Source organism: Scyliorhinus torazame, chromosome 1, assembly GCF_047496885.1.
Source record: "Scyliorhinus torazame isolate Kashiwa2021f chromosome 1, sScyTor2.1, whole genome shotgun sequence".
Taxonomy (NCBI): Eukaryota; Metazoa; Chordata; class Chondrichthyes; order Carcharhiniformes; family Scyliorhinidae; genus Scyliorhinus; species Scyliorhinus torazame.
The window spans coordinates 367,626,821-367,650,969 of record NC_092707.1 but is presented as its reverse complement, the minus strand read 5'-3'; the positions used below and the strand labels follow the sequence as shown (position 1 = coordinate 367,650,969).

The following is a 24,149-nucleotide window of genomic DNA, read 5'->3' as shown; positions in this document are numbered from 1 at the left end:
CCTCCAAGGTCTCCTCCCGCAGTACAGCTATAATATTCTCCTTAATGAGTAATGCTACTCCCCCACCCCTTTTACATCCCCCTCTATGTCTCTTGAACCATCTATACCCTCCAACGTTCAGCTGCCAATGTTGCCCTCCTTTAACCATGTTTCTGTGATAGCCACAACATCGTAATTCCAAGTACTAACAAGTGTTCTAAGTTCATCTGCCTTACCTGCTATACTTTTGGCATTGAAACACTATGTTTGAGCGGACAGGGTGATGTTGTTCGCTTATTTTTGTGTTCTATTTCCCTTCCAGTTTTACACCTTCTAAGCTAACGCTTAGTTTCCACCCCCCTGCCATACTAGCTTAAATCCTCCCGAGTGACTCTAGCAAACCTCCCAGCCAGGATATTGGTGCCCCTCCAGTTTAGATCCAACTCGTCCTTCTTGTGCAGATCACACCTGCCCCGGAAGAGATCCCAGTGGTCAAGAAATCTGAAACCTTCCCTCCTGCATCACCAGCTCAGCCACGTATTTAGCTGCACTATCCTCCTATTTCTAGCCTCACTGGCACGTGGCACAGGGAGTAATCCTGAGATTACAACCCTAGAGGTCCTGCTGTTTAGCTTATTGCCCAACTCCCTGAACTCCTTCTGCAGGACCTCATCACTCTCCTGCCTCTGTCGTTAGTACCTATGTGTACTATGACCTCTGGCTGTTCACCCCCTCCCCTTTCGGGATGCCCTGTGTTCGTTCAGAGACATCCTTGACCCTGGCACCAGGGAGGCAACATACCATCCCGGAGTCTCCTTCCTGTCCACTTAAGCGCTTATCTGTGCCCCTTGCTACAGAGTCCCCTATAACGATCGCTCTCCTGCACTTTGCCCTCTCCTACCTGGATGGGTTGGATTTGTTTTTTGTCACAGGTACCGAAGTACAGTGAAAAGCATTGTTCTGCACACAGTCCAGACAGATCATGCCATGCATTTAAAAAATATATAGGACATCCATAAATACACAATGTAAATATATAGACAAAGGCATTGGGTGAAGCATACAGGAGTGCGGTACTACTCAGCAGAGATGTGCGCCGAGATCAGATCAGTCCATAAGAAGGTCGTTTAGGAGTCGGGCAACAGCGAGGAAGCTGTTTTTGGAATCTGTTAGTGCACGTTCTCAGACTTTTGTATCTGCTGCCCGATGGAAGAAGTTGGAAGTGGGTTAGCCGGGTGGGAGGGGTCTTTGATTATGCTGCCCGCTTTCCCAAGGCAGTGAGGTGGAGACAGAGTCAAGGGGCTGTTTAGCACAGGACTAAATCGCTGGCTTTGAAAGCAGGCCAGAAGCACGGTTCAATTCCCATAACAGCCTCCCCGAACAGGCGCCGGAATGTGGCGACTAGGGGCTTTTCACAGTAACTTCATTTGAAGCCTACTTGTGACAATAAGCGATTTTCATTTCATTTTTTCATTTCAATGGATAGGAGGGGGGTTCACGTGATGGACTTGGGCCGAGTAGCTGCCATACCAGGCTGGGATGCAGCCAGATAGGATGCTTTCTATGGTGCATCTATAAAAGTCAATGAGGACATGCAGAATTTCCTTAGTTTTCTGAGTAAGTATAGGGCACTGTTGTGCTTTCTTGGTCATAGCATTGGCGTGGTGGACCAGGAGATTGGGTTTTTTTTTAAATAAGTACTTTGAGGTATTTTTGGTATAGAAACAACAACAAAATAGACAAGATACATAAACATAGCGCAAAAAACGTTTACCTTCCGTACATGTCCCACCCTTATTACCCCCCTACCCTAAGCTAAACTAGCCCCCCCCCCCCCCCCCAATCTGCTAACGATTAATTTTCCGCAAGGAAGTCGACGAACGGTTGCCACCTCCGGGTGAACCCCTCAAGGCGAACTTAATTTTCTCCATACAGAGAAAGCTAGCCATGTCCGATATCCAGGTCTCCGACTTCGGGGGCTTTGGGTCCCTCCATGCCAATAGTATCCGTCTCCAGGCTACCAGGGAAGCAAAGGCCAAAACATCTGCCTCTTTCTCCTCCTGGATTCCCGGATCTTCCGACACCTCGAAAATCGCCACCTCTGGACTCAGCGCCACCCTTGTTTTTAACACCGTGGACATGACGTCCGCAAACCCCTGCCAAAATCCCCAAAGCTTTGGACATGTCCAAAACATGTGGACATGGTTCGCTGGTCCTCCCGCGCATTTTGTGCACCTGTCTTCCACCCCAAAGAATCTGCTCATATGGGTCACTGTCATTTGAGCCCGGTGCACAACCTTAAATTGTATCAGGCTGAGCCTGGCACATGTTGCAGACGCGTTGACTCTACTCAACGCGTCTGCCCATAAACCATCCTGTATCTCACCTCCCACTTACGCTTCAGCTCCTCAGTCTGCATTACCTCCGACCCCATAAGCTCCTTATAGATGTCCGAGACGCTCCCCTCCCCTACCCACCCTCTGGAAATTATCCGATCCTGAATCCACCTCAGCGGTAGGAGCGGGAAGGTTGCCACCTGCTTACGAAGGAAGTCCCGCACCTGCAAATATCTGAATTTGTTTCCCCTCGCCAGCCTAAACATTTCCTCCAGCGCCCTCATACTCGGAAAGCTCCCCTCTATGAACATATCCCCCATCCTCCTTACATTGGCCAGCATCTGCCTACCCTTAACAAACCCCACCTGGTCCTCCCCAATAACATCCGGAACACAGTCCTCACTCTTGGAGGACAAGATTTTGGCCAGCAACTTGGCATCCACATTCAGCAGGGAGATCGGACCGTAGGACCCACACAACTCCGGGTTCTTGTCCCGCTTAAGAGTCAGCGAAATCATTGCCTGTGACATCGTCGGGGGCAGCACCCCTCTTTCCCTTGCCTCATTGAACATCCTCATCAACACCGGCCCCAATATCCCAGAGAACTTTTTATAAAACTCCACTGGGTACCCGTCCGGACCCGGGGCCTTATCCACCTGCATGGCCTTCAAGCCCTCCACTACCTCTTCCAGCCCAATTGGGGCCCCCAGCCCTTCTACCCGCTCTCCGTCCACCATGGGAAATTCAGCTCCTCCAAGAACCACCTCATCCCCTCCGGCCCCGTAGGGGGTTCCGACCTGTACAGCCTGCTGTAAAAATCTCTAAACGCCTTATTCACCCCAACCAGGTTCCCCTCACCGTCCTTTACTTTCCCTATCTCCCTATCTGCCTCCCTCTTCCTAAGCTGCTGTGCAAGCATTCTGCTGGCCTTCTCCCAGTGTTCATAAATTGCCCCCCTCGCCTTTCTCAGCTGCTCCATCGCACTCCGTGGTCAGCAAGCTAAACTCCACCTGCAGCCTCCGTCGTTCCCTCAGGAGCCCTGCCTCGGAGGTCTCCGCATACCTCCTATCGATCTGTAATATCTCCTTTACCACTCTGTCCGTCTCTGCCCTGTCAACCTTCTCCCTATGAGCCCGGATCGAGATCAGCTCCCCCCTTACCACCACCTTCAGTGCTTCCCAAACCACCGCAGCCGAAGTTTCCCCCATGTCATTAACCTGCAGGTAGCTCTGAATGCATTTCCTCAGCCACTCCCACACCCCTTCATCCGCCAAAAGTCACACATCCAACCTCCAGTGCGGGCGCTGATTACTGAGTTTACTAAACTGCAGGTCAGCCCAGTGCGGTGCATGGTCTGAGATCGTAATCGGCGAGTACCCAGTGTCAACCACCCCTGCCAGAAAGACCCTGCTCAAAATAAAGAAATCAATCCGGGAGTACACTTGAGGCATGTGTGAGTAGGAGGAGGACTCTTTCGCCCTCGGCTGCCCAAACCTCCACGGATCCACCCAGCTCCATGAACCTCTTAGTTCCTTTGCCATTGCTGGCACCCTGCCCGTTTTAGAGCTTGACCGGTCTAAGCCCGGATCCATAACTGTATTGAAGTCCCTTCCTATGACCAACCTGTGCGAGTCCAGGTCCAGTATCTTCCCCAGCATCCTCTTTATAAACTCCACATCATCCCAATTTGGCACATACACATTTACGAATACCACCTGCACCCCATCCAATTTCCCACTGACCATTATACCGACCTCCCACGTGCGAGACTATTCTACACGGCTCAAACACCACCCGCTTATTGATCAGGATCGCGACCCCTTTAGTCTTTGAATCTAGTCCCGAATGATACACCTGGCTAACTCAGCCTTTCCTCAGTCTAACCTGGTCCGTTACCTTAAGGTGCGTCTCTTGCAACATCACCACGTCCGCCTTCAATCCCCTAAGATGCGCGAACACACGTGCCCTTTTGACCGGCCAATTTAACCCTCGAACATTCCAGGTGATCAGCCTAGTTGGGGGGCTCATTGCCCACCCCCCAGCCGATCAGTCATCCCCTTTTTTTAGGCCCGCCACCAGCCCGTGACCCGCACCTCCACCGGTCCATCCCCAGGCAGCCCCCGCCCCCAACCTCCTCTCTGTCACTCAGTCCAAGTCCCTCCCTCGCCAGCAGAACATTCAACCCCCTCCCCCCTCCAGCAACAACAGCCTGTAACCCAATCCCTTTCCTAAACCAAACATATGCACACACCCCACTGCGCTTCAGAGAGCTAGCTCACCCAGCTAGCTTGATGGCCCCCATCCCCGGTGCCAGATAGTCTCCCACCTATTGTTCCCTCCCCACCCTCTCCTGCAAACAAACACCAACATCAAACAATCCCCACACAATTGCCCAACCGAAAAACACCCAAGATCAAAACTAGCACACCTCCATCCCCCAACAGTGTAAATGAAAACCTAAACTCACTCAGCTCTACTGCTGGTTCCAAGCAAAGCGAGAAACATTTGCAAAAACAGAGAAAACAGAAACACGAACATTGCAGACAAGTTCAAAAGTTCTCAGTCCTTCGCCAGCCCTTTCTTTCTTGCAAAGTCCAACGCGACCTCAGGCGACTCAAAGTAAAAGTGCTGATCCTCATGCGTGACGCAGACGAGCTGGGTATAACAGTCCAAACGTCACCTTTTTCTTGAAAAGGATAGCCCTGATCTGATTGAAGCCTACTCTACTCCTGGCCACCTCCACGCTCACGTCTTGGTAAACCCGCAGGATGCTATTGTCCCACTTACAGCTCCGTGTCTGCTTGGCCCACTGCAGAATACGCTCCTTATCAGAGAACCTGTGGAATCTCACCACCATAGCCCTTGGGGGGGTCTCCCATTCGTGGCTTCTTCGCAGGTGCTCTGTGAGCCCTATACATCTCCAAGGGCCGGGCGAATGCCCCATCCCCCAGCAGCTTCTCAAACATGCCTGCGACGTATGCCCCAGCGTCCATTCCTTCGGACCCCGACAATTCTTCAGTTCTGCCAGCGGGACCTATTCTCTAGGTCCTCCACCTTCTCCAGAAGCTTCTTTTGCTGGTCCCTCAGCATCCCCACCTCCAGCTCCACCGCGGTCTGATGCTCCTCCTGCTCAGCCAGCGCCTTCTTCACCTTCTGGATCGCCCAATCCTGGGCGTCCAACCGCTCATTCGACGCTTTTATCGGGTCCAAGAGTCCCATTTCAGCGCAGCAAAGCCCTCCTGGATGACTTGCATCAGCTGCTCCATAGACTGCTGGTCGACAAGCCCGAGGTTCGCCCCTCCGCCATGCTGTCCCCTGTTGCAACTGCAGCCCAAGTCTTCTCTGTCTTCTTGTTTCTGCCCTTACGAACACTTCTCGTCCTTTTCTCCATGCACCGAAATGAGAATTCAGTAGAGAATTGGCACTAACATCCGTTCTACAATTCAAGTCCGTTACAAAATCAGGGGAAAAGGTCCAAAAGTCCGACCAGAGCAGGAGCCACCAAATGTGCGACTTACTCCTTTATAGCCGCCACCAGAAGTCCAGGACAGATTGTTGATGATGTGCAGACCTAGGAATTTGAAGCTGTCAACCATCTCCACCTCAGTCCCGCTGATGCAGACAGGGGAGTGTACAGTACTTATTTCCTGAAGTCAATGACCAGCTCTTTACATTTGCTGACATTGAGGGAGATTGTTGTCATTACACCACTCCACTAGGTACTCTATCTCCCTCCTGTATTCTAACTCATCATTGTTCGAGATCCAACCCACTTAGTCAAAGCAACAAACTTGTAGATGGAGCCAAATTTTGCTAGTCGTGTGTATAGGGAGTACAGTAGGGGGGCGGAGTACGCAGCCCTGCTGGGCCCCGGTATTAAGGACTATCGTGGAGGTGTTGTCGTTTATCCTTACTGACTGTGGATATGGGTCAGGAAATCGACATCCAGTTGCAGAGGGAGGAGCCAAGTCCTAGGTTTTGGAGCTTTTATATGAGTTTGGCTGGGATTATGGTGTTGGAAGGTGGAGCTGTTGTCAATGAATAGGAGTTTGGCATTGGAGCCCTTGATGTCGAAATGCTTCAGGGATGAGTGTAGGGCCCGGGAGATGGCGTCTGCTATGGACCAGTTTTGGCGGTATGCGAATTGCAGTGGATCGAGGCATTCTGGGAGTATGGAGTTGATGCGTCTCATGACCAACCTCTCCAACCACTTCATAATGACCGATGTCAAGGCCACCGGACGGTGTTGAGGCGCATTGCCTGTTTCCTCTTTGCCACCGGTATGATGGTGGTCTTCTTGAAGCAGATGGGAATCTCGGAACGGAGTAGGGAGAGGTTGAAGATGTCCGCGAACACATCCGCCAGCTGGTCCACGCAAGATCTGAGTGCACGACCAGGGACCCCGTCAGGACCTGTCGCTTTCCAAGAGTTCACTTTCAAGAAGGCCGATCTAACTTTGGAAGCTGTGATGGTTGGTATGGGTGTATCTAAGGCTGCTGGGGCAGTTGACAACGGTTTGATGGTTTCCTGCTCGAACCGGGCATAGAATGCATGGAGTTCATCAGGGAGGGGTGCGCTGCTGCCGGAGATTCTACTCTGTTTGCTTTGTACCATGATTACAGATCAGTGTTAATAATAATAATCTCTATTGTCACAAGTAGTCTTACATTGACACTGCAATGAAGTTGCTGTGAAAAGCCCCTAGTCACCACATTCTGGCCCCTGTTTGGGTACACTGAGGGAAAATTCATAACGTCCAAATTACCTAACAGAATGTCTTTCGGGACTCGTGGGAGGAAACCGGAGCACCCGGAGGAAACCCACAGAGAGATTGTGCAGGCTCCCTTGTGCAGACACAAGCCGGGAATCGAACCTGGGACCCTGGAGCTGTGAAGCAACAGTGCTACCCACTGTGCTACCATGCTGCCCATATTGTTATCCAATTGTACAATGCGCTCTGCCTCATGGATGCCCAGTTTGGACACTCTTAGCCAGTCCAACTTAAGACAGTGGTCTCTTGAGCATTGCAGTACAACTATGTCCAGCCAGTGGAAACAAATTAATCTTTACAAGGGTGGTTACTTCTACCAATGCCGCCAAGGATGGACAGGCAGTTCAGCTGTGTCAAAGTCAAGCAGGTTACTTCCTCAATTTGGTTCTATGGCCATCTCACACAAATTCACCCTGTCAGCTTTGTCCTTGAGCTATGCCTCTGCATTAAGGTCTTCTATCCAGGATACATTCTGTGCCTGCGTTGCTCAGAGCTCCCACGTAAAACTTAACAAGGAGATATACTTTTTCAGCAAGCAATATAATTGACCTTGCATGTCCTAAAGCCACAACATCTAATGCAGACCAGGAAGATGACAAGATCCCCTTCCCTGGAGCACATTAAGTCAAGAATCTGGAAGCCTTCACAAAAAAAGGGTAGCATTCATATCGCGGCATTTATGACCACAGGTATGTCAAGTATTTTACAACCAATTAAGTACTTGTGAAGCGTAGTCCCTGTTGGAATATAGGAAATGCAATGGCTAATTTCAACGCAGCAAGCCCCCAAAAACATCAATGTGATAATGACTATATAATCGTTTTTCGTGATGTTAACTGAAAGATGAATACACTGGAGACTGGGGATAACTCCACTGTTCTTCTTTAGAATAGTGCCATGGGATTTCTTTTACCCAGATTGCAGATGGGTCCTTGATTTAACAGCTCAGCCATAATATAGCACCTCTGGCAATGCAGCACTCTCTCTACTACTGTCTACAAGGCTATCGGAACTTTACCCTATAACCTTCTGACTCAGGTGGAAATACTACGAACTGAGCTACAACTGACATGTATTTTCATGGTGCCAGCTCTCAAACTATTAATTTATATTTAAAAACTAAACTAGAGTACCCAATTCTTCCCCCCCCCCCCCCCCCCCCAAAGGAACAATTTTAGCGTGGCCAATTCACCTACCAGGCACATCTTTGGATTGTGGGGGCGAGACCCCCGCAGACACTGGAAGAATGTGCAAACTCCACACGGACAGTGACCCGGGGTCGAACGTGGGTCCTCGCCGTCATGACAAATTAGAGTTTAGTTAATGTGGGTCCCACTATGCCAGATTGCTACTGCAATCTCCAATGCTATGATCACGTGGAGAGTGAAAATGTACATGTGCCAAACAACATGTAGCACCTTGGAGCTAAAGAAACGTTCCAAGATGCTTCATAGAAACATGAAAAACGTATGGCACTGAGCCACAAAAGGAGATATTAGATCAGATGATCCAGGCTTTGTCAAAGAGTTTGTTTTAAGGAGTGTCCCAAAGTATGACAACGAGGTAGAGAAGTAGTAACGGTAAAGGAAAAGTCGCCATAGTCCCAGGTGACCATAGGCTGCTTTCCTCTTTGAGGAGAGAGGTGACTGGCAGAGGTTTAACCTCAGGATCACCACACATCAGGCGAGGGGAGGGACAAGGTTGGGATGGCGGGCCTTCATGAATAACCTCAGCTGGTACAGGAATTGAACCCAAGTTGCTGGTCTTGTTCTGCATCACAAACCAGCTGTCTAGCCCACTGAGCTAAACCAGCCAAGTGGAGGGGTCCAAGGAAGTGAGTCAAGAGCTTGGCACTTAAGTAACTGAAAGCACAGTGACCAATGATGGTGCAATTACAATTGGAAATGCACAAGAGGCCACAATTAGTAAAGCACCAATATCTTGGAGGATTGTGGGGCTGGAAGAGATTACAGAGATAAAGAGGAACAAAGTAGTTTGGGGTACGAGAGGAGACAGGAGGCTATGCCCGAGTGAGACGGAGACCAAATGATAGCGAATTAGGTTCACATTGGAATTCAGTGCAAGGGGGAAAGAGGAGGTACCTTAAGTAATGTTTATTGCAACTCAAATTCAGTGCTCGTCAAATTTAATTCAGTAGTAGTCAGGTCCATATGTAGTTGTACGGTTTAAGTTAAAGGCAAGTAAAGATCATACAAGTAAACCAAAGAAACTTGAATTAAGACATGGCAGGGCAATTTAGTCCCGTGAAATGCATGTTCTGTAGTATGGGGGGGGGGGGGGCGGAGGGAGAGAGAGAGAGAGGGAGATTCATGGACGCTGTCAACAGCCATATGAGCAGGAACTGTCACCAGCTGCCGAAACCGGAGCTCCAGGTTTCAGAGGACAAGCAGCTGCTGGAGTCTCTGTGGTATATCTATAAGACTGGGAGTTATGTGGATAGCATGTCCAGAGAGATGATTACACCAGGAGCTAAGAGCATGGAGGCAGAAAAGGGAACGGGTGACCACCAGACAGTTCAAGAGAACCAGAAAGGTATTGGAGGAGTCCGCTGAGTCCCAATCGCTTTTGGGCGCTAGTGGGCATTGGTTCCTGGGAGGTGTAGTCGGAACTATATTTGTGGGCCAAAAGGCAGCTCAGCTGTACAGAAGGAGAATAAGAGGAGGGGACAGGCAGTAGTAATCGGGGATTTGTTCATTAGAGAAGCAGACAGAGACGTCCGGGTGCGGCGATGACCAGCTAAGTCGCACGTTTCGGCAGCTCCCGGTAGAACGGACTTTTGGGCTCTTAATAGGAGCCCCATCGGCAATTTTAACGGCAAATAACACTGTGCGGTAATCCAGAAGGGAATCCCCCCTGGACACGGATGGAAAAAAGAGAGGAAAGTAGCCGGATTGCGGTGGATCCTCAAGAGCAGCGGCCAGGAAGGCAGGCACAAAGCAAGATGGCGTCGGAAGAAGGCAGTTTAATATGGGGCCCTGACCAACAAGAGTTCCTGCGGCGTTGCGTAGATGAACTCAAAAAGGAGATGAAGAAGGAGCTGTTGGCCCCGATATTACAAGCGATTGAGGGGCTAAAGGAGGAGCAAAAGACCCAGGAACAGGAGCTTCGGGTCGTGAAGGCAAGGGCTGCTGAGAATGAGGACGACATACAGGGCCTGGTGGTGAAAACGGAGATCCACGAGGCACAACACAAAAGATGTGTGGAAAGGCTGGAGGTGCTGGAGAACAATGCGAGGAGGAAGAACTTAAGGATTCTTGGTCTTCCCGAAGGTGCAGACGTCGGGGCATATGTGAGCACGATGCTGCATTCGTTAATGGGATCGGAGGCCCCGACGGGTCCGCTGGAGGTGGAGGGAGCCTATCGGGTTATGGCGCGAACACAGAGGGCTGGAGAAATTCCTCGAGCAATAGTTGTGAGATTTCTCCGATACAAGGACAGAGAGATGGTCCTCAGATGGGCCAAGAAAACTCGAAACAGTAGGTGGGAGAATGCGGTGATCCGCGTGTATCAAGATTGGAGTGCGGAGGTGGCGAGAAGGAGGGCAAGCTTTAATCGGGCCAAGGCGGTGTTGCATAAAAGGTCAAATTTGGAATGTTGCAACCATCAAGACTGTGGGTCACACATCTAGGGAAATACCACTATTTCGAAACGGCAGACGAGGCGTGGACATTTATTGTCGAGGAGAAGCTGGAGTGAGCGGGCCAGAAAAAGAACGTTTGGGACAAAAGTGGGGGGGTGAATTTGTGGGATGAAGGGGGGGGGGAAACAGGGGGAAGAGAGGACTTCCCAGATTGTTAAACCTGCGACCCTGTAACTTCTCTCTTCCCCATGTCGTGGGGGAGGGGGTGAGGGAGGATGAGGAGCTGTGGGCGCCGGCCATTGGGGGCAGGGCCAAAAGGGGAAGCGTGGGCTTTGTTCCCGCGCTATGGTAATCATGGCGGGAACAGGGAAGCAGGGAGGAGGGGGCCTCGCAGTGTGAGCCGAGGTCACGGGGGGGAAGCCGAGGTCGGCCAGAGTTTGCTGACTTCTGGGAGCAACATGGGGGGTGCAATTACGCTAGCTTGGGATCTAGCGCGGGGGGGGGGGGGGGGTTAACTGGGTTGCTGCTGCTGGGTAGAAGGGGGAGCTGGTATGGGAGGGGGGGTCGGGGCGGGGGGGGGGCGCCGCCTGGGGGGGGGGGGATACAGCTACGTGGGAATCGGGTGAGGAGCTGGATTGAAAAAGGACAAGGGGGGGGGGGGGGGTAAAGAGCCCCCCAACCCGGTTGATCACGTGGAATGTGAGAGGGCTGAACGGTCCGATTAAGAGGGCACGGGTACTCGCACACCTAAAGAAACTTAAGGCAGATGTGGTTATGCTTCAGGAGACGCATCTGAAGCTGATAGACCAGGTTAGACTTCGCAAAGGAGGGGCAGGTGTTTCATTCGGGGCTAGATGCAAAAAACAGGGGGGTGGCCATACTAGTGGGGAAGCGGGTAATGTTTGAGGCAAAGACTACAGTGGCGGAGAGTGGGGGCAGATACGTGATGGTGAGTGGCAAACTGCATGGGGAGGCGGTGGTATTAGTGAACGTGTATGCCCCGAACTGGGATGATGCCAATTTTATGAGGCGTATGTTAGGACGAATCCCGGACCTAGAAGTGGGGAGCTTGGTAATGGGTGGAGACTTTAATACGGTGCTGGACCCAGGGCTGGACAGATCGAGGTCCAGGACCGGAAGGAGGCCGGCTGCAGCTAGGGTGCTTAAGGATTTTATGGTGCAGATGGGAGGAGTAGATCCCTGGAGATTTAGTAGACCTAGGAGTAAGGAGTTTTTGTTTTTCTCCTCTGTACATAAAGTATTTTCACGAATAGATTTTTTTGTTTTGGGAAGGGCACTGATCCCAAAGGTGACGGGGATGGAGTACACGGCTATAGCCATCTCGGATCATGCTCCACACTGGGTGGGCCTGGAGATAGGGGAAGAAAAACAACAGCTTCCACCCTGGAGAATGGACATGGGATTATTGGCAGATGAGGGGGTGTGCTTAAGGGTGAGGGGGTGTATTGAAAGGTACTTGGAAATTAATGATAATGGGGAGGTACAGGTGGGAGTGGTCTGGGAGGCACTGAAGGCAGTGGTTAGAGGGGAGCTGATATCTATTAGGGCACATAAAGGAAAGCAGGAGGGTAGGGAAAGGGAGCGGTTGTTGAAAGAACTGCGGAGGGTGGACAGACAATACGCGGAGGCACAGGAGGAGGGACTATACAGGGAAAGGCAAAGGCTACATGTAGAATTTGACTTGTTGACTACGGGTAAGGCAGAGGCACAATGGAGGAAGGCACAGGGTGTACAGTACGAATATGGGGAGAAGGCGAGTAGGTTGTTGGCCCACCAACTGAGGAAAAGGGGAGCAGTGAGGGAGATAGGGGGGGTGAGAGATGAGGAGGGAGAGATGGAGCGGGGAGCGGAGAGAGTGAATGGAGTGTTCAAGGCATTTTATGAAAGATTATATGAAGCGCAGCCCCCGGACGGGAAGGAGAGAATGATGTGCTTTCTGGATCAGCTGGAATTTCCTAAGGTGGAGGAACAGGAGAGAGTGGGGCTGGGAGCACAGATTGAGACGGAGGAAGTAGTGAAAGGGATTGGAAGCATGCAGGCGGGGAAGGCCCCGGGACCAGACGGATTCCCAGTTGAATTCTATAAGAAATATTTGGACTTGCTGGCCCCGCTACTGATGAGAACCTTTAATGAGGCGAGGGAAAGGGGGCAGCTGCCCCCGACTGTGTCAGAGGCAACGATATCGCTCCTCCTAAAGAAGGAAAAAGACCCGCTGCAATGTGGGTCATACAGGCCCATTTCCCTCCCGAATGTGGATGCTAAGATTCTGGCCAAGGTAATGGCAATGAGGATAGAGGATTGTGTCCCGGGGGTGGTCCATGAGGACCAAACTGGGTTTGTGAAGGGGAGACAGCTAAATACAAATATACGGAGGCTGCTAGGGGTAATGATGATGCCCCCACCAGAGGGGGAAGCGGAGATAGTGGTGGCGATGGATGCCGAGAAAGCATTTGATAGAGTGGAGTGGGATTATTTGTGGGAGGTGTTGAGGAGATTTGGCTTTGGGGACGGGTATATCAGGTGGGTACAGTTGCTGTATAGGGCCCCGATGGCGAGCTTGGTCAAGAATGGACGGGGGTCTGACTATTTTCGGCTCCATAGAGGGACGAGGCAGGGATGTCCTCTGTCCCCGTTATTGTTTGCATTGACGATTGAACCCCTGGCCATGGCACTGAGGGGTTCCAGGAAGTGGAGGGGAATACTTGGGGGGGGACACCTGGTATCTCTGTATGCGGATGATTTGTTGCTATATGTGGCGGACCCGACGGAGGGGATGCCAGAGATAATGCGGATACTTGGGGAGTTTTCAGGGTATAAATTGAACATGGGGAAAAGTGAGCTATTTGTGGTGCATCCGGGGGAGCAGAGCAGAGAGATAGAGGATTTACCGTTGAGGAAGGTAACAAGGGACTTCCGGTACCTGGGGATCCAGATAGCCAAGAATTGGGGTACATTACATAGACTTAATTTAACACGGTTGGTGGAACAGATGGAGGAGGATTTCAAGAGATGGGACATGGTGTCCCTGTCATTGGCAGGTAGGGTGCAGGCGGTTAAAATGGTGGTCCTCCCTTTGCGTCCCTAGTAGCCCAGCGCAGGATACTGTTGATGTGGAAGGAAGCCAAGCCCCCGGGGGTGGAGACCTGGATAAATGACATGGCAGGGTTTATAAAGCTGGAACGGATTAAGTTCGTCCTAAGGGGATCGGCTCAAGGGTTCACCAGGCGGTGGCAACCGTTCGTCGGATACCGGGAAGATAGAGGGAATGGAAAAGAAGAAGGTAGCAGCAGCAGCCCGGGGGGGGGGGGGGGGTGGGGGGGGAGAACCAGAAGGACTCTCAGGGTTGTTTATATATATGTATAATATGTATAGGTCGTTGCTATAAATAATTGTATATTGGACTGTTAAATCATATTTTTGGAGAGTGTTTATCTGAGACAAGGCAGTTGCCATTTAGTTTTAGTTTTTGTTATATATTATTTATTCTTTGTCTATAAAACAGGTCATTGTTATTTATATGGTTATATTGTTGTGTAAAGGATACACAATGTACTGTGATGGTTGACCAAAAATTTTCAATAAAATATTTTTTTTTTTTATAAATGGTGGTCCTCCCGAGATTTCTTTTTGTGTTCCAGTGCCTCCCGGTGATCACGAAGGCTTTTTTCAAAAGAATTGAGAAGAGCATTATGAGTTTCGTGTGGGCTGGGAAGACCCCGAGAGTGAGGCGGGGATTCTTGCAGCGTAGTCGGGACAGGGGGGGGCTGGCACACCGAGCCTAAGTGAGTACTACTGGGCCGCCAATGTTTCAATGGTGTGTAAGTGGATGGGAGAAGGGGAGGGAGCGGCGTGGAAGAGATTGGAGAGGGCGTCCTGCAGGGGGACTAGCCTGCAAGCAATGGTGACGGCGCCGTTGCCGTTCTCACCAAAGAAATACACCACAAGCCCGGTGGTGGTGGCTACATTGAAAATTTGGGGGCAGTGGAGGGGAGGGACGGGAGCTTCTGTGCGGTCCCCGATAAGAAACAATCATAGGTTCGTTCCAGGGAGAATGGATGGGGGATTTGGAGCATGGCAAAGAGCTGGGGTAGTACAATTAAGAGATCTATTTGTAGATGGGACGTTTGCTAGTCTGGGAGTGCTGACGGAGAAATATGGGTTGCCCCAAGGGAATGCATTTCGGTATATGCAATTGAGGGCTTTTGCGAGGCAACAGGTGAGGGAATTCCCGCAGCTCCCGACGCAGGAAGTGCAGGATAGAGTGATCTCAGAGACATGGGTGGGGGACGGTAAGGTGGCGGACATATACAGGGAGATGAGGGACGAGGGGGAGATCATGGTAGATGAGCTGAAAGGGAAATGGGAAGAACTGGGGGAGGAGATTGAGGGGGGGCTGTGGGCTGATGCCCGAGGTAGGGTAAACTCATCGTCCTCGTGTGCCAGGCTATGCCTGATACAATTTAAGGTGCTACACAGGGCGCATTTGACTGGAGCACGGCTTAGTACATTTTTTGGGGTAGAGAATAGGTGTGCGAGATGTTCGAGGCCCAGCGAATCACACCCACATGTTCTGGTCATGCCCGGCACTACAGGGGTTCTGGGTGGGGGTGGCAAAGGTGCTTTCGAAGGTGGTGGGGGTCCGGGTCGAACCAAGCTGGGGGTTGGCTATATTTGGGGTTGCAGAAGAGTCGGGAGTGCAGGAGGCGAGAGAGGCTGACGTGTTGGCCTTTGCGTCCCTTGTAGCCCGGCGCAGGATATTGTTAATGTGGAAGGAAGCCAAACCCCCGGGGGTGGAGACCTGGATAAACGATATGGCAGGGTTCATAAAGTTAGAACGGATTAAGTTTGTGTTAAGGGGTTCGGCTCAGGGGTTCACCAGGCGGTGGCAACCGTTCGTCTACTACCTCGCAGAAAGATAGAGGGAATGGAAAAGAAGTAGATAACAGCAGCAACCCTGGGGGGGGGGGGGGGGGGGGGAGGAATCGGACGGACTCTCAGGGATGTTATTGTATATGTATAGGTATTTGGCATATGTAATTGTTTGTTGGATTGTATTTTGGGAGAGTATTTATTTTGGACAAGGCAGTTGCCATTTAGTTTTGTTTTTGTTTATATATTACTTATTTATCTGTTTAAAACTGGCCACGGTTATTTATATTGCTTTATTGTTGTGTAAAAGAAACACCACGTATTGTTATGTTTGGCCAAAAAACTTGAATAAAATATATTTTTTTTTAAAAAGAGAAGCAGACATGCGTTTCTGTGGCCATAGACGCGACTCAAGAATAGTATGTTGCCTCCCTGGTTCCAAGGTAAAGGGCATCATGGAGTGGCTGCAGGACATTCTTCTGGGGAAGGGTGATCAGCCAACGGTCACGATCCACAAAGGTACCAATGACTTGGGTAGGGAAGAGGATGCAGTTCTTGAAAGCAGGGGAAACAAGCAGGACCTCTAAAGCAGTAATCTGAAGATTGCTCTGAGTTGCATGTGCTGGTGAGAATAGAAGTAGAAGAATTGAGTGATTGAACATGTGGCTGGAAAGCTGGTGTAGCAAGGCGGGCATCGGAACCGGTTCTGGTGAAGGTGGGACATGTACAAGCAGGACAGTTTAGACCTGAACAGGACTGGGATGAATATCCTCGTAGGGAGAGTTGCCAATACTGTTGGAAGGGTTGAAACTAGATTGGCAGGGAAATGGGAACCCAAGGGCAAATTTGGAGCATGAACAGGATGCAGAAAATTAGTAACTCTGAAAGACAGACGCAGCACAGGCATTTGGTAGTGTTATAAAGTTTAAAGTAAAATCCCAATAGTCCCAGATGTTTTCAACTTTGAGGGGGAGAGCCGAGTGGTGGTGATTTAACCCGAGGATCACCATACCTCAGGCGAGGGGCTAGGTTGTGACGGCGAGACCTTCATGAATATAAAGTTTATATGTAAATGCAAGGAGTATAGCAATTAAAGAGGATAAGCTGAGGGCAGAGATAGGCAGATGGCAGATGGCACAATATCATCACTGTATTGGAAATTTGGCTTAGAGAGGGGCAAAAATGACAGCTCAACATCCCCAGGTGGAGAGTTTTCAGGTGTTATGAAGAGGGGGTTGAAAAGGAATAGCATTACTTGATGAAGAAGGAATTACAGTTATGAGGAAGGACAAGCGACTACACAAAGCGTTAAAATGAGGCCATCTTGGGTTGAGCTCAGAAACAAAGAAAGGAACAGCCACACTGCTAGCAGTGCACTGTATATCCCCAAATAGTGGAGGGGTGTTAGAAGAGCAAATTTGTATGCAAATTTCTGGGAGTGCAAAAATAATAAGAGCAGTAATAGTTGGGACTATCCCAACATCAATTGGAATACAAACAGTGTGAAGGGCAGAGAACACAGTCTTGGAACTGCATTCAAGATAACTTAGTCAGCACATAACAAGCCCACCAGGTTTCTAGATTTCGGAAATGAAATGGATGAAGTAGCAGTGGGAGAAACATTCTGGGGATAGTGACCACAATACAGTTAGATTTAGCATAATTATGGAAAAGGACAATGATAGAACAGGAGTAAAGTTCTAATTTAGGGAGGAACAAATTTTACAAAGCTGAGACGTGAACTGGCAAAGGTTGACTGGATACAGCTAGAAGAAGGGAAAACCATGTCAAATTAGTGGGAGGTATTCAAAAGAAACTTCTACAAAGTGGAGGCATATTCCCACAAAAAAGCATAGTACAGCCAAATCTAAAGTCTCCTAGCTATCCATAAACATATAAGGCAAAAAGAAAGCTTATGACAATCACAAAAGGCTTAATACTGTAGAAAGCCACAAGGAATATCGAAAGTACAGGGGTGAGGTAAAAATAAATTAGGAAAGCAAAGAGATGATAAGAAAAAATATTGGCAGGTAAAAATCAAAGAAAATCCAAGATGTTTTACCAAACATTAAGAGCAAGAGAAGTAAGGAAAAGGTAGGGCCCATCAGAGATGTACATGGTACATGTACTGATGACAAGGTTATGGAGTGAATGACTGGTAGGGCAAGATACTGTCATGGAGGGATTTGAAATGGCACAAGGACCTGAAGTCCACTCTCCTGCAGCCTGGGGCACACAAAAGACAAATTTAAAAAACAAAATAAAGGCATTTTGCACTTTAGTCACTTATTATCCAAGCAATTTCAGATGAGGTATAGCAAGGGTCAAATTAGGCATTGCAAATGCACACTGAACTGTACACAACCAGAGGCAAGCAAGACTCAAAAGCACGTTTTCTCAACTTTGGTTCTCATCCATGCAAAATGGAGATTGGTAAGGTGCTTCAACTTTGCCACTGGAAAATCAAGCTGAAGATACCAATTATTTGGGCAACACGGTACGGTGGCCCAGTGGTTAGCAGAGACCCGGGGTCACTTTCTGTGTGGAGTTTCTACGTTCTCCCCATGACTGCGTGTGTTTCCTCTGGGTGATCCAGGTTCCTCCCACAGTCCAAATCTGTGCGGGATTGACCATGCTAAATTACCCCTTAGGGTATCCGAAAAGGTAGATGGGATTACTGGGTTATGGAGATAAGGGTGGGGGCACTTTCAGAGAGTCATTGCAGATTCAATGGGCCAAATCTATGATTCTACTTATCAAGGAAAAGTTGTAGCCAGCAGAAACAAACTGTCATCATCCTAATTGTCTGAACAATGCTGAACTAATCCAGGTGTAAAAGCAATGCAATCGTCTCCTCTCCCTCAAAATAATTACTGTAGTCACGGAATGGTGACAGGACAAAAGAAAGCCATTCAGCCCGCATCGGGCAGCACGGTAGCACAGTTGCTTCACAGCACCAGGGTCTCAGGTTCGATTCCCATGGGTCACTGAACGTGCAGAGTCTGCATGTTCTCCCTGCGTCTACGTGGGTTTCTTCCGGGTACTCCGGTTTCCTCCCACAGTCCAAGGATGTGCAAGTTAAGAGATTGGCCATTTTAAATTGCCCTTACTTTGCATCAGTCTTCACGGTGGAAGAAACCAGTGGGATGCCAGAGCTCCAGGAGAACCAGGGGGCAGAGGTGAGTGCAGTAACCATTACAAAGGAGAAGGTTCTGGGGAAATTGAAAGGTCTGAAGGTGGATAAATCACCTGGACCAGATGGACTACACCCCAGGGTTCCAAAGGTGATAGCTGAAGAGATTGTGGAGGCATTGGTGATGATCTTTCAGGAATCACTGGAGGCAGGAAGGGTCCCAAAAGACTGGAAAGTGGCTAATGTAACACCCCTGTTTAAAAAGGGAGGCAGGAAATTATAGGCCGGTTAGCCCGACTTCGGTCATTGGTAAGATTTGAGTCTGTTATTAAAGATGAGATCGCGAAGTACTTGGAAGTGCATCGTAAAATAGTACATTTATTGATGACAAGGTTATGGAGTGAATGACTGGTAGGGCAAGATACTGTCATGGAGGGATTTGAAATTGCACAAGGACCTGAAGTCCACTCTCCTGCAGCCTGGGGCACACAAAAGACAAATTTTAAAAACAAAATAAATAGTCACCGGCTGCCACTGGGTCAGCACGGATTTGTCAAAGGGAGATTGTGTCTGACAAATCTGTTAGGAGTTCTTTGTGGAGGTAACAAGAAAGTTAGACAAAGGAGAACCAGTAGACATGATTTATTTAGATTTCCAGAAGGCCTTTGACAAGGTGCCGCATAAGAGACTGTTAAAATAAGTTAAAAGCCCATGGTGTTAAGAGTAAGATCCTGGCATGGATAGAGGATTGGCTGACTGGCAGAAGGCTGAGAGTGGGGATAAAGGGATCTTTTTTAGGATGGCAGCCAGTGACTAGTGGTGTACCTCAGGAGTCTGTGCTGGGACCACAACTTTTCACAATATACATAAATGGTCTGGAAGAAGGAACTGAAGGCACTGTTGCTAAGTTTGCAGAAGATACAAAGATCTGTAGAGGGACAGGTAGTATTGAGAAAGCAAGGGGGCTGCAGAAGGATTTGGACAAGCTAGGAGAGTGGGCAATGAAGTGGCAAATGAAATACAATGTGGAAAAGTGTGAGGTTATGCACTTTGGAAGGAGGAACCTAGGCATAGACTATTTTCTAAATGGAGAAATGCTTAGGAAATCAGAAGCACAAAGGGACTTGGGAATCCTTGTTCACGATTCTCTTAAGGTTAATGTGCAGGTTCAGTCGGCAGTTAAGAAGGCAAATGCAATGTTAGCATTCATGTCAAGAGGGCTAGAATACAAGACCAGGGATGTACTTCTGAGGCTGTAGAAGGCTCTGGTCAGACCCCATTTGGAGTATTGTGAGCAGTTTTGGGCCCCGTATCGAAGGATGGATGTGCTGGCCTTGGAAAGGGTCCAGAGGGGGTTCACAAGAATGATCCCTGGAATGAAGAACTTGTTGTATGAGGAACAGTTGAGGACTCTGGGTCTGTACTCGTTGGGAGCTTAGAAGGATGAGGGGGATCTTATTGAAACTTACAGGATACTGCGAGGCCTGGATCGAGTAGACATGGAGAGGATGTTTCCACTTGTAGGGAAAACTAGAACCAGAGGACACCATCTCAGACTAAACGGACGATCCTTTAAAACAGAGATGAGGAGGAATTTCTTCAGCCAGAGGGTGGTGAATCTGTGGAACTCTTTGCTGCAGAAGGCTGTGGAGGCCAAATCACTGAGTGTCTTTAAGACAGAATTAGATAGGTTCTTGATTAATAAGGGGATTAGGGGTTATGGGGAGAAGGCAGGAGAATGGGGATGAGAAAATATCAGCCATGATTGAATGGTGTAGCAGACTCAAATGGGCCAAGTGGCCTAATTCTGCTCCTATGTCTTATGGTCTTAGTATCCAAAATGGTTAGGTGGGGTTACTGGGATAGGGTGGAGGTGTGGGCTTAAGTAGGGTGCTCATTCCAAGGGTCAGTGCAGACTCAATGGGCCGAATGGCCTCCTTCTGCACTGTAAATTCTATGTAAATCTATGTTATCCATCCAGTTCCCTGCCTTTTCAAATTAGCCCTCCACATTTTCCCTTCAGATCAAATTATTTTTTTCAAAACCTCAATTGAGCCCATCTCCACCACATTCAGGCAGTCCTCCCGGTCTGCTCTGTCCAGGCCCCCACCTCATTACTTTGAATGAGTCTATCAAGTCAATTCAGATTTATAGAGTAAGAAAAAACTCTAATCTAATGAATCCAATATGTAATGGAGATCCAATAGATTTGACCAACTGTGGCCCGAGCATTCAATTATTAACACAACTGTACCAGCACATGTAAGTAAGATTTTTTTTTAAAGAAAATGACACCAATGCATGATATTCTGCCTGCAGGAAAATTTCTAAATGCACGAGTGAAATCCAAGCACTCCACAACGTGACGTCAAGATGAAAGGAGACGCAAATAGGAAAACTGTTTCAAATTCACGGATTTCAATTATGATTAAAGGCCTTGGGACCTTTCCATGCGTTAAAACTGCTTCCACCAACGCAAACAGCTATTGCCGTTCATCGGGCAACTAACTCCACAAGAATGAATGAAAAGGCAAAGCCCGCCGCAATGGCGCTACAATTTCTTTGCAGAGGGATTGGTCTATTTGTATATTTAAAAAAACACAAAGCAGGAACACCCGGGATGAGAACGTATTTAAAACTTGCCGCTGCAACTTCCTGCTGGAATAACGATTTTGAAAATATATACCCAGCCTGTAGGAGAAAAATCGGGCTTCTTGCAAAAACTAATTCTAGAAAAAAATGGAAATGGTGGGGAGGTTGGGCGCACATGTGGGTTAATGCATTTGAGACAAAGGTGTCCCAATTGCCTCCTTGTTTAGCGAGGACTCGCCTTCAGGGCCTCCAGCCGGTAGCGCGAACTCGAGCCTCCGTCCATGATCACGTTTACCGCCTTCATCAACTGCTCGCACAGCGTCGTGATCTGTTCGGCCGACATAACTGCACCGGCAGACGGTCCCTTTGTGGTGGCTTGAAGGTGGGCGCCGACTGAGCGAGGCGTCAACGACGATAACCGGCGACTATTTTCTCTTGACGAAAAGCGAAATAACTAAGCCCCGATGACGCAACCCCTTATTGTCTGAAGGACCGGCGGCGTGGACTGGCAGCGGCGTCGCTTCGACGCAGGCCGTGTGAGCATGCGCGCCACCGCCACCCTTCGTGGGCCCCGGGGGCGGAGGTCAAAGAAGAAAAAAAAACCCGTCCGTTGTTGTCGACCCGCTCATCGCCGGCTTCCGGTTGGCAGGGAACGATGGGTAAGCGTTCGACTCGAAAGGACTACAATTCCCACAGTGCAACAAAAAGGGATTTCCGCTTTGCTTGGCGACGCGCCACCAGCCGTTATGGATTGTCCTTTGCTCTCCCCGCTTTTTTGGGGGTGCGGGGGGGGGATTATCTCACTTGCTTAGACAGCTGGTTCGTGCTGCAAGGCCAGCTGCGCACAAGCTGATCCACGAAGGCCTCACCTTCTCAATGGTGCCCGATCCTCAGGTTAAATCATTACCAGTCAGCTCTCCTTCTCAAAGGGGAAAGCAGCCTATGGTCATCTGGGACTTTACCTTACCTGCTCTCCCGCTTTGATTTCTGGTCCTAGCTGATGAGTTCGTTCCAGTTGTTAACACAAGGAGTATTTCTTGCCGCAAAACATTCAAATTTGGTACGAACAATAGAGCCACCGTTTTTTTTTTGGGGGGGGGATGTTTGTTATTCAACCTGCGTGAGTTTCCGTCTCTGTTTTTGGTTTACTGTTTGTTTTTTCGTTATGCCACCATAGTCTGGAAATGTTTCATTTTGTTTTGCGGTTATAACAAGCATGGTAGATTGCTGGGGGTGGTGGAATAAGTGCATTTGTGTGGAATTAGGGCATGTACATAGAATTTACCGTGCAGAAGGAGGCCATTTGGCCCATCGTGTCTGCACCGGCCCTTGGAAAGAGCACCCTACCTAAGCACATACCTCCACCCTATCCCTGCAACCCAGTTACCCCACCTGATGGTTTGGGCACTAAGGGCAATTTAGCATGGCCAATCCACCTAACCACATGTTTGGACTGTGGGAGGAAACCGGAGCGCCTGGAGGAAACTCCCGCAGAGACAGGTAGAATGTGCAGACTCCGCACAGACAGTGACCCAAGCTGGGAACCGAACCTGGGACCCTGCAGCTGTGAAGCAACCGTGCTAACCACTGTGCTACCGTGCCGCCCACAAATGTATAATGTTTGGGCTTTCATAAAGTGTCCCATCATTTTGCATGAAAAGAATCCAATGAGGATTTGATGAGGTGCCACATGAGAAATTACTGTACAAAATTAGGGCTCACAGGATTGGGGATAATATGTTAGCATTAAGAATGGTCAACAAACAGAAAACGGAGGAATAAACGGGATGTTTTTGGGTGGGCGGGCTATATCTCTAGCAGGTTACTGCAGGCATCAGTGTGTGAGCCCCAACTATGTACAATCTACATCCACCACTGGATGTGAGGCTGGGTATAATGTGTCCATGTTTGCTGTTGACACAAATTTAGGTGTGAAAGTTAGCTATGAGGTGGAAGCAAATAGGAATATAGAAGGTTAAGTTCGGTAGGCAGGTAAGTGGGAGATCAAACACAATGTGGAGAGTATGAAGCTATCAATTTTGGAAAGAAAAATAGATAAAATGTTTTAAATGGTGAGAAAGTGGGAAATATTGATGTTCAGAGGATCTTGGGTGACCTTGTGAGTGAATCACAATATTAACATGCAGGTACAACAAGCAATCGGGAAAGCAAAAGGTATGTTAGCCTTTACTACAAACGGATTAGAGAGTGAGTCTTGTTATAATTATTCAGTGCATTGGTGTGACTGCACCTGGAACACTCTAGCCTCCTTACCTATGGAAGGATATACTAACTACAGAAGGAATGCAGAAAAGGTTCCTGTACAGTCTCAGGCGAGCGAACAATTTGGTTTTATCCAGGTTACGATATAATCCTCGAAGGGTATTTATATCCCAGCTGTCCTTTGAACAGATAAATTAGCCCCGCCCCCTCATCTGGGTAGATCAGGTGAGGTGACAGGGACTCTGATGTTGCAGATTCCTGGGTCTCCTGTAGGGTTATAACCCCCCGCCCCCCCTGCCTTCCCCAAGTCCAAAAAGTAATCCATGTCAATGGAATCCTTTGCCATCTTTGCTCAAGACTGATTATCCGACACTCTGGGCCCGGAGGGGTAGAACAGACCGGAGTGCAACGCTTCCTGGTTGATTGCCTGGGAGGCTCTGTTGCCTGTTGTTTGCTGGTCACCCCTGGACCTGTGTCGATGTCCATCGGCAAAAACACCATTTCTGACTCCTGGTCGATCGCCCGCATTTCCGAGTCACCGGCCCAGCCGCCTCACTGGGTACCACTGGCAACTGCTCTGGAGGGAGGAACACCACCAGTCTTGGGATCCATGGTTGGTCCTCG

General features: G+C 49.2%; 1 protein-coding gene across 4 annotated transcripts in view; it reads right to left on the bottom strand.

Annotated features, from left to right (window-relative positions):
- Positions 1-21,861, bottom strand: part of xpo5 (exportin 5) — a 214,098-nt gene extending 192,237 nt beyond the window's left edge. For all 4 annotated transcript variants that reach the window (XM_072511332.1, XM_072511324.1, XM_072511353.1 and 1 more), the window contains exon 1: positions 21,541-21,861. In XM_072511332.1, the coding sequence (XP_072367433.1) occupies positions 21,541-21,645 (105 nt within the window). In that variant the 5' untranslated portion in view covers positions 21,646-21,861. The remainder of the gene's footprint in view (positions 1-21,540) is intronic.
- Positions 21,862-24,149: the final 2,288 nt, after the last annotated feature.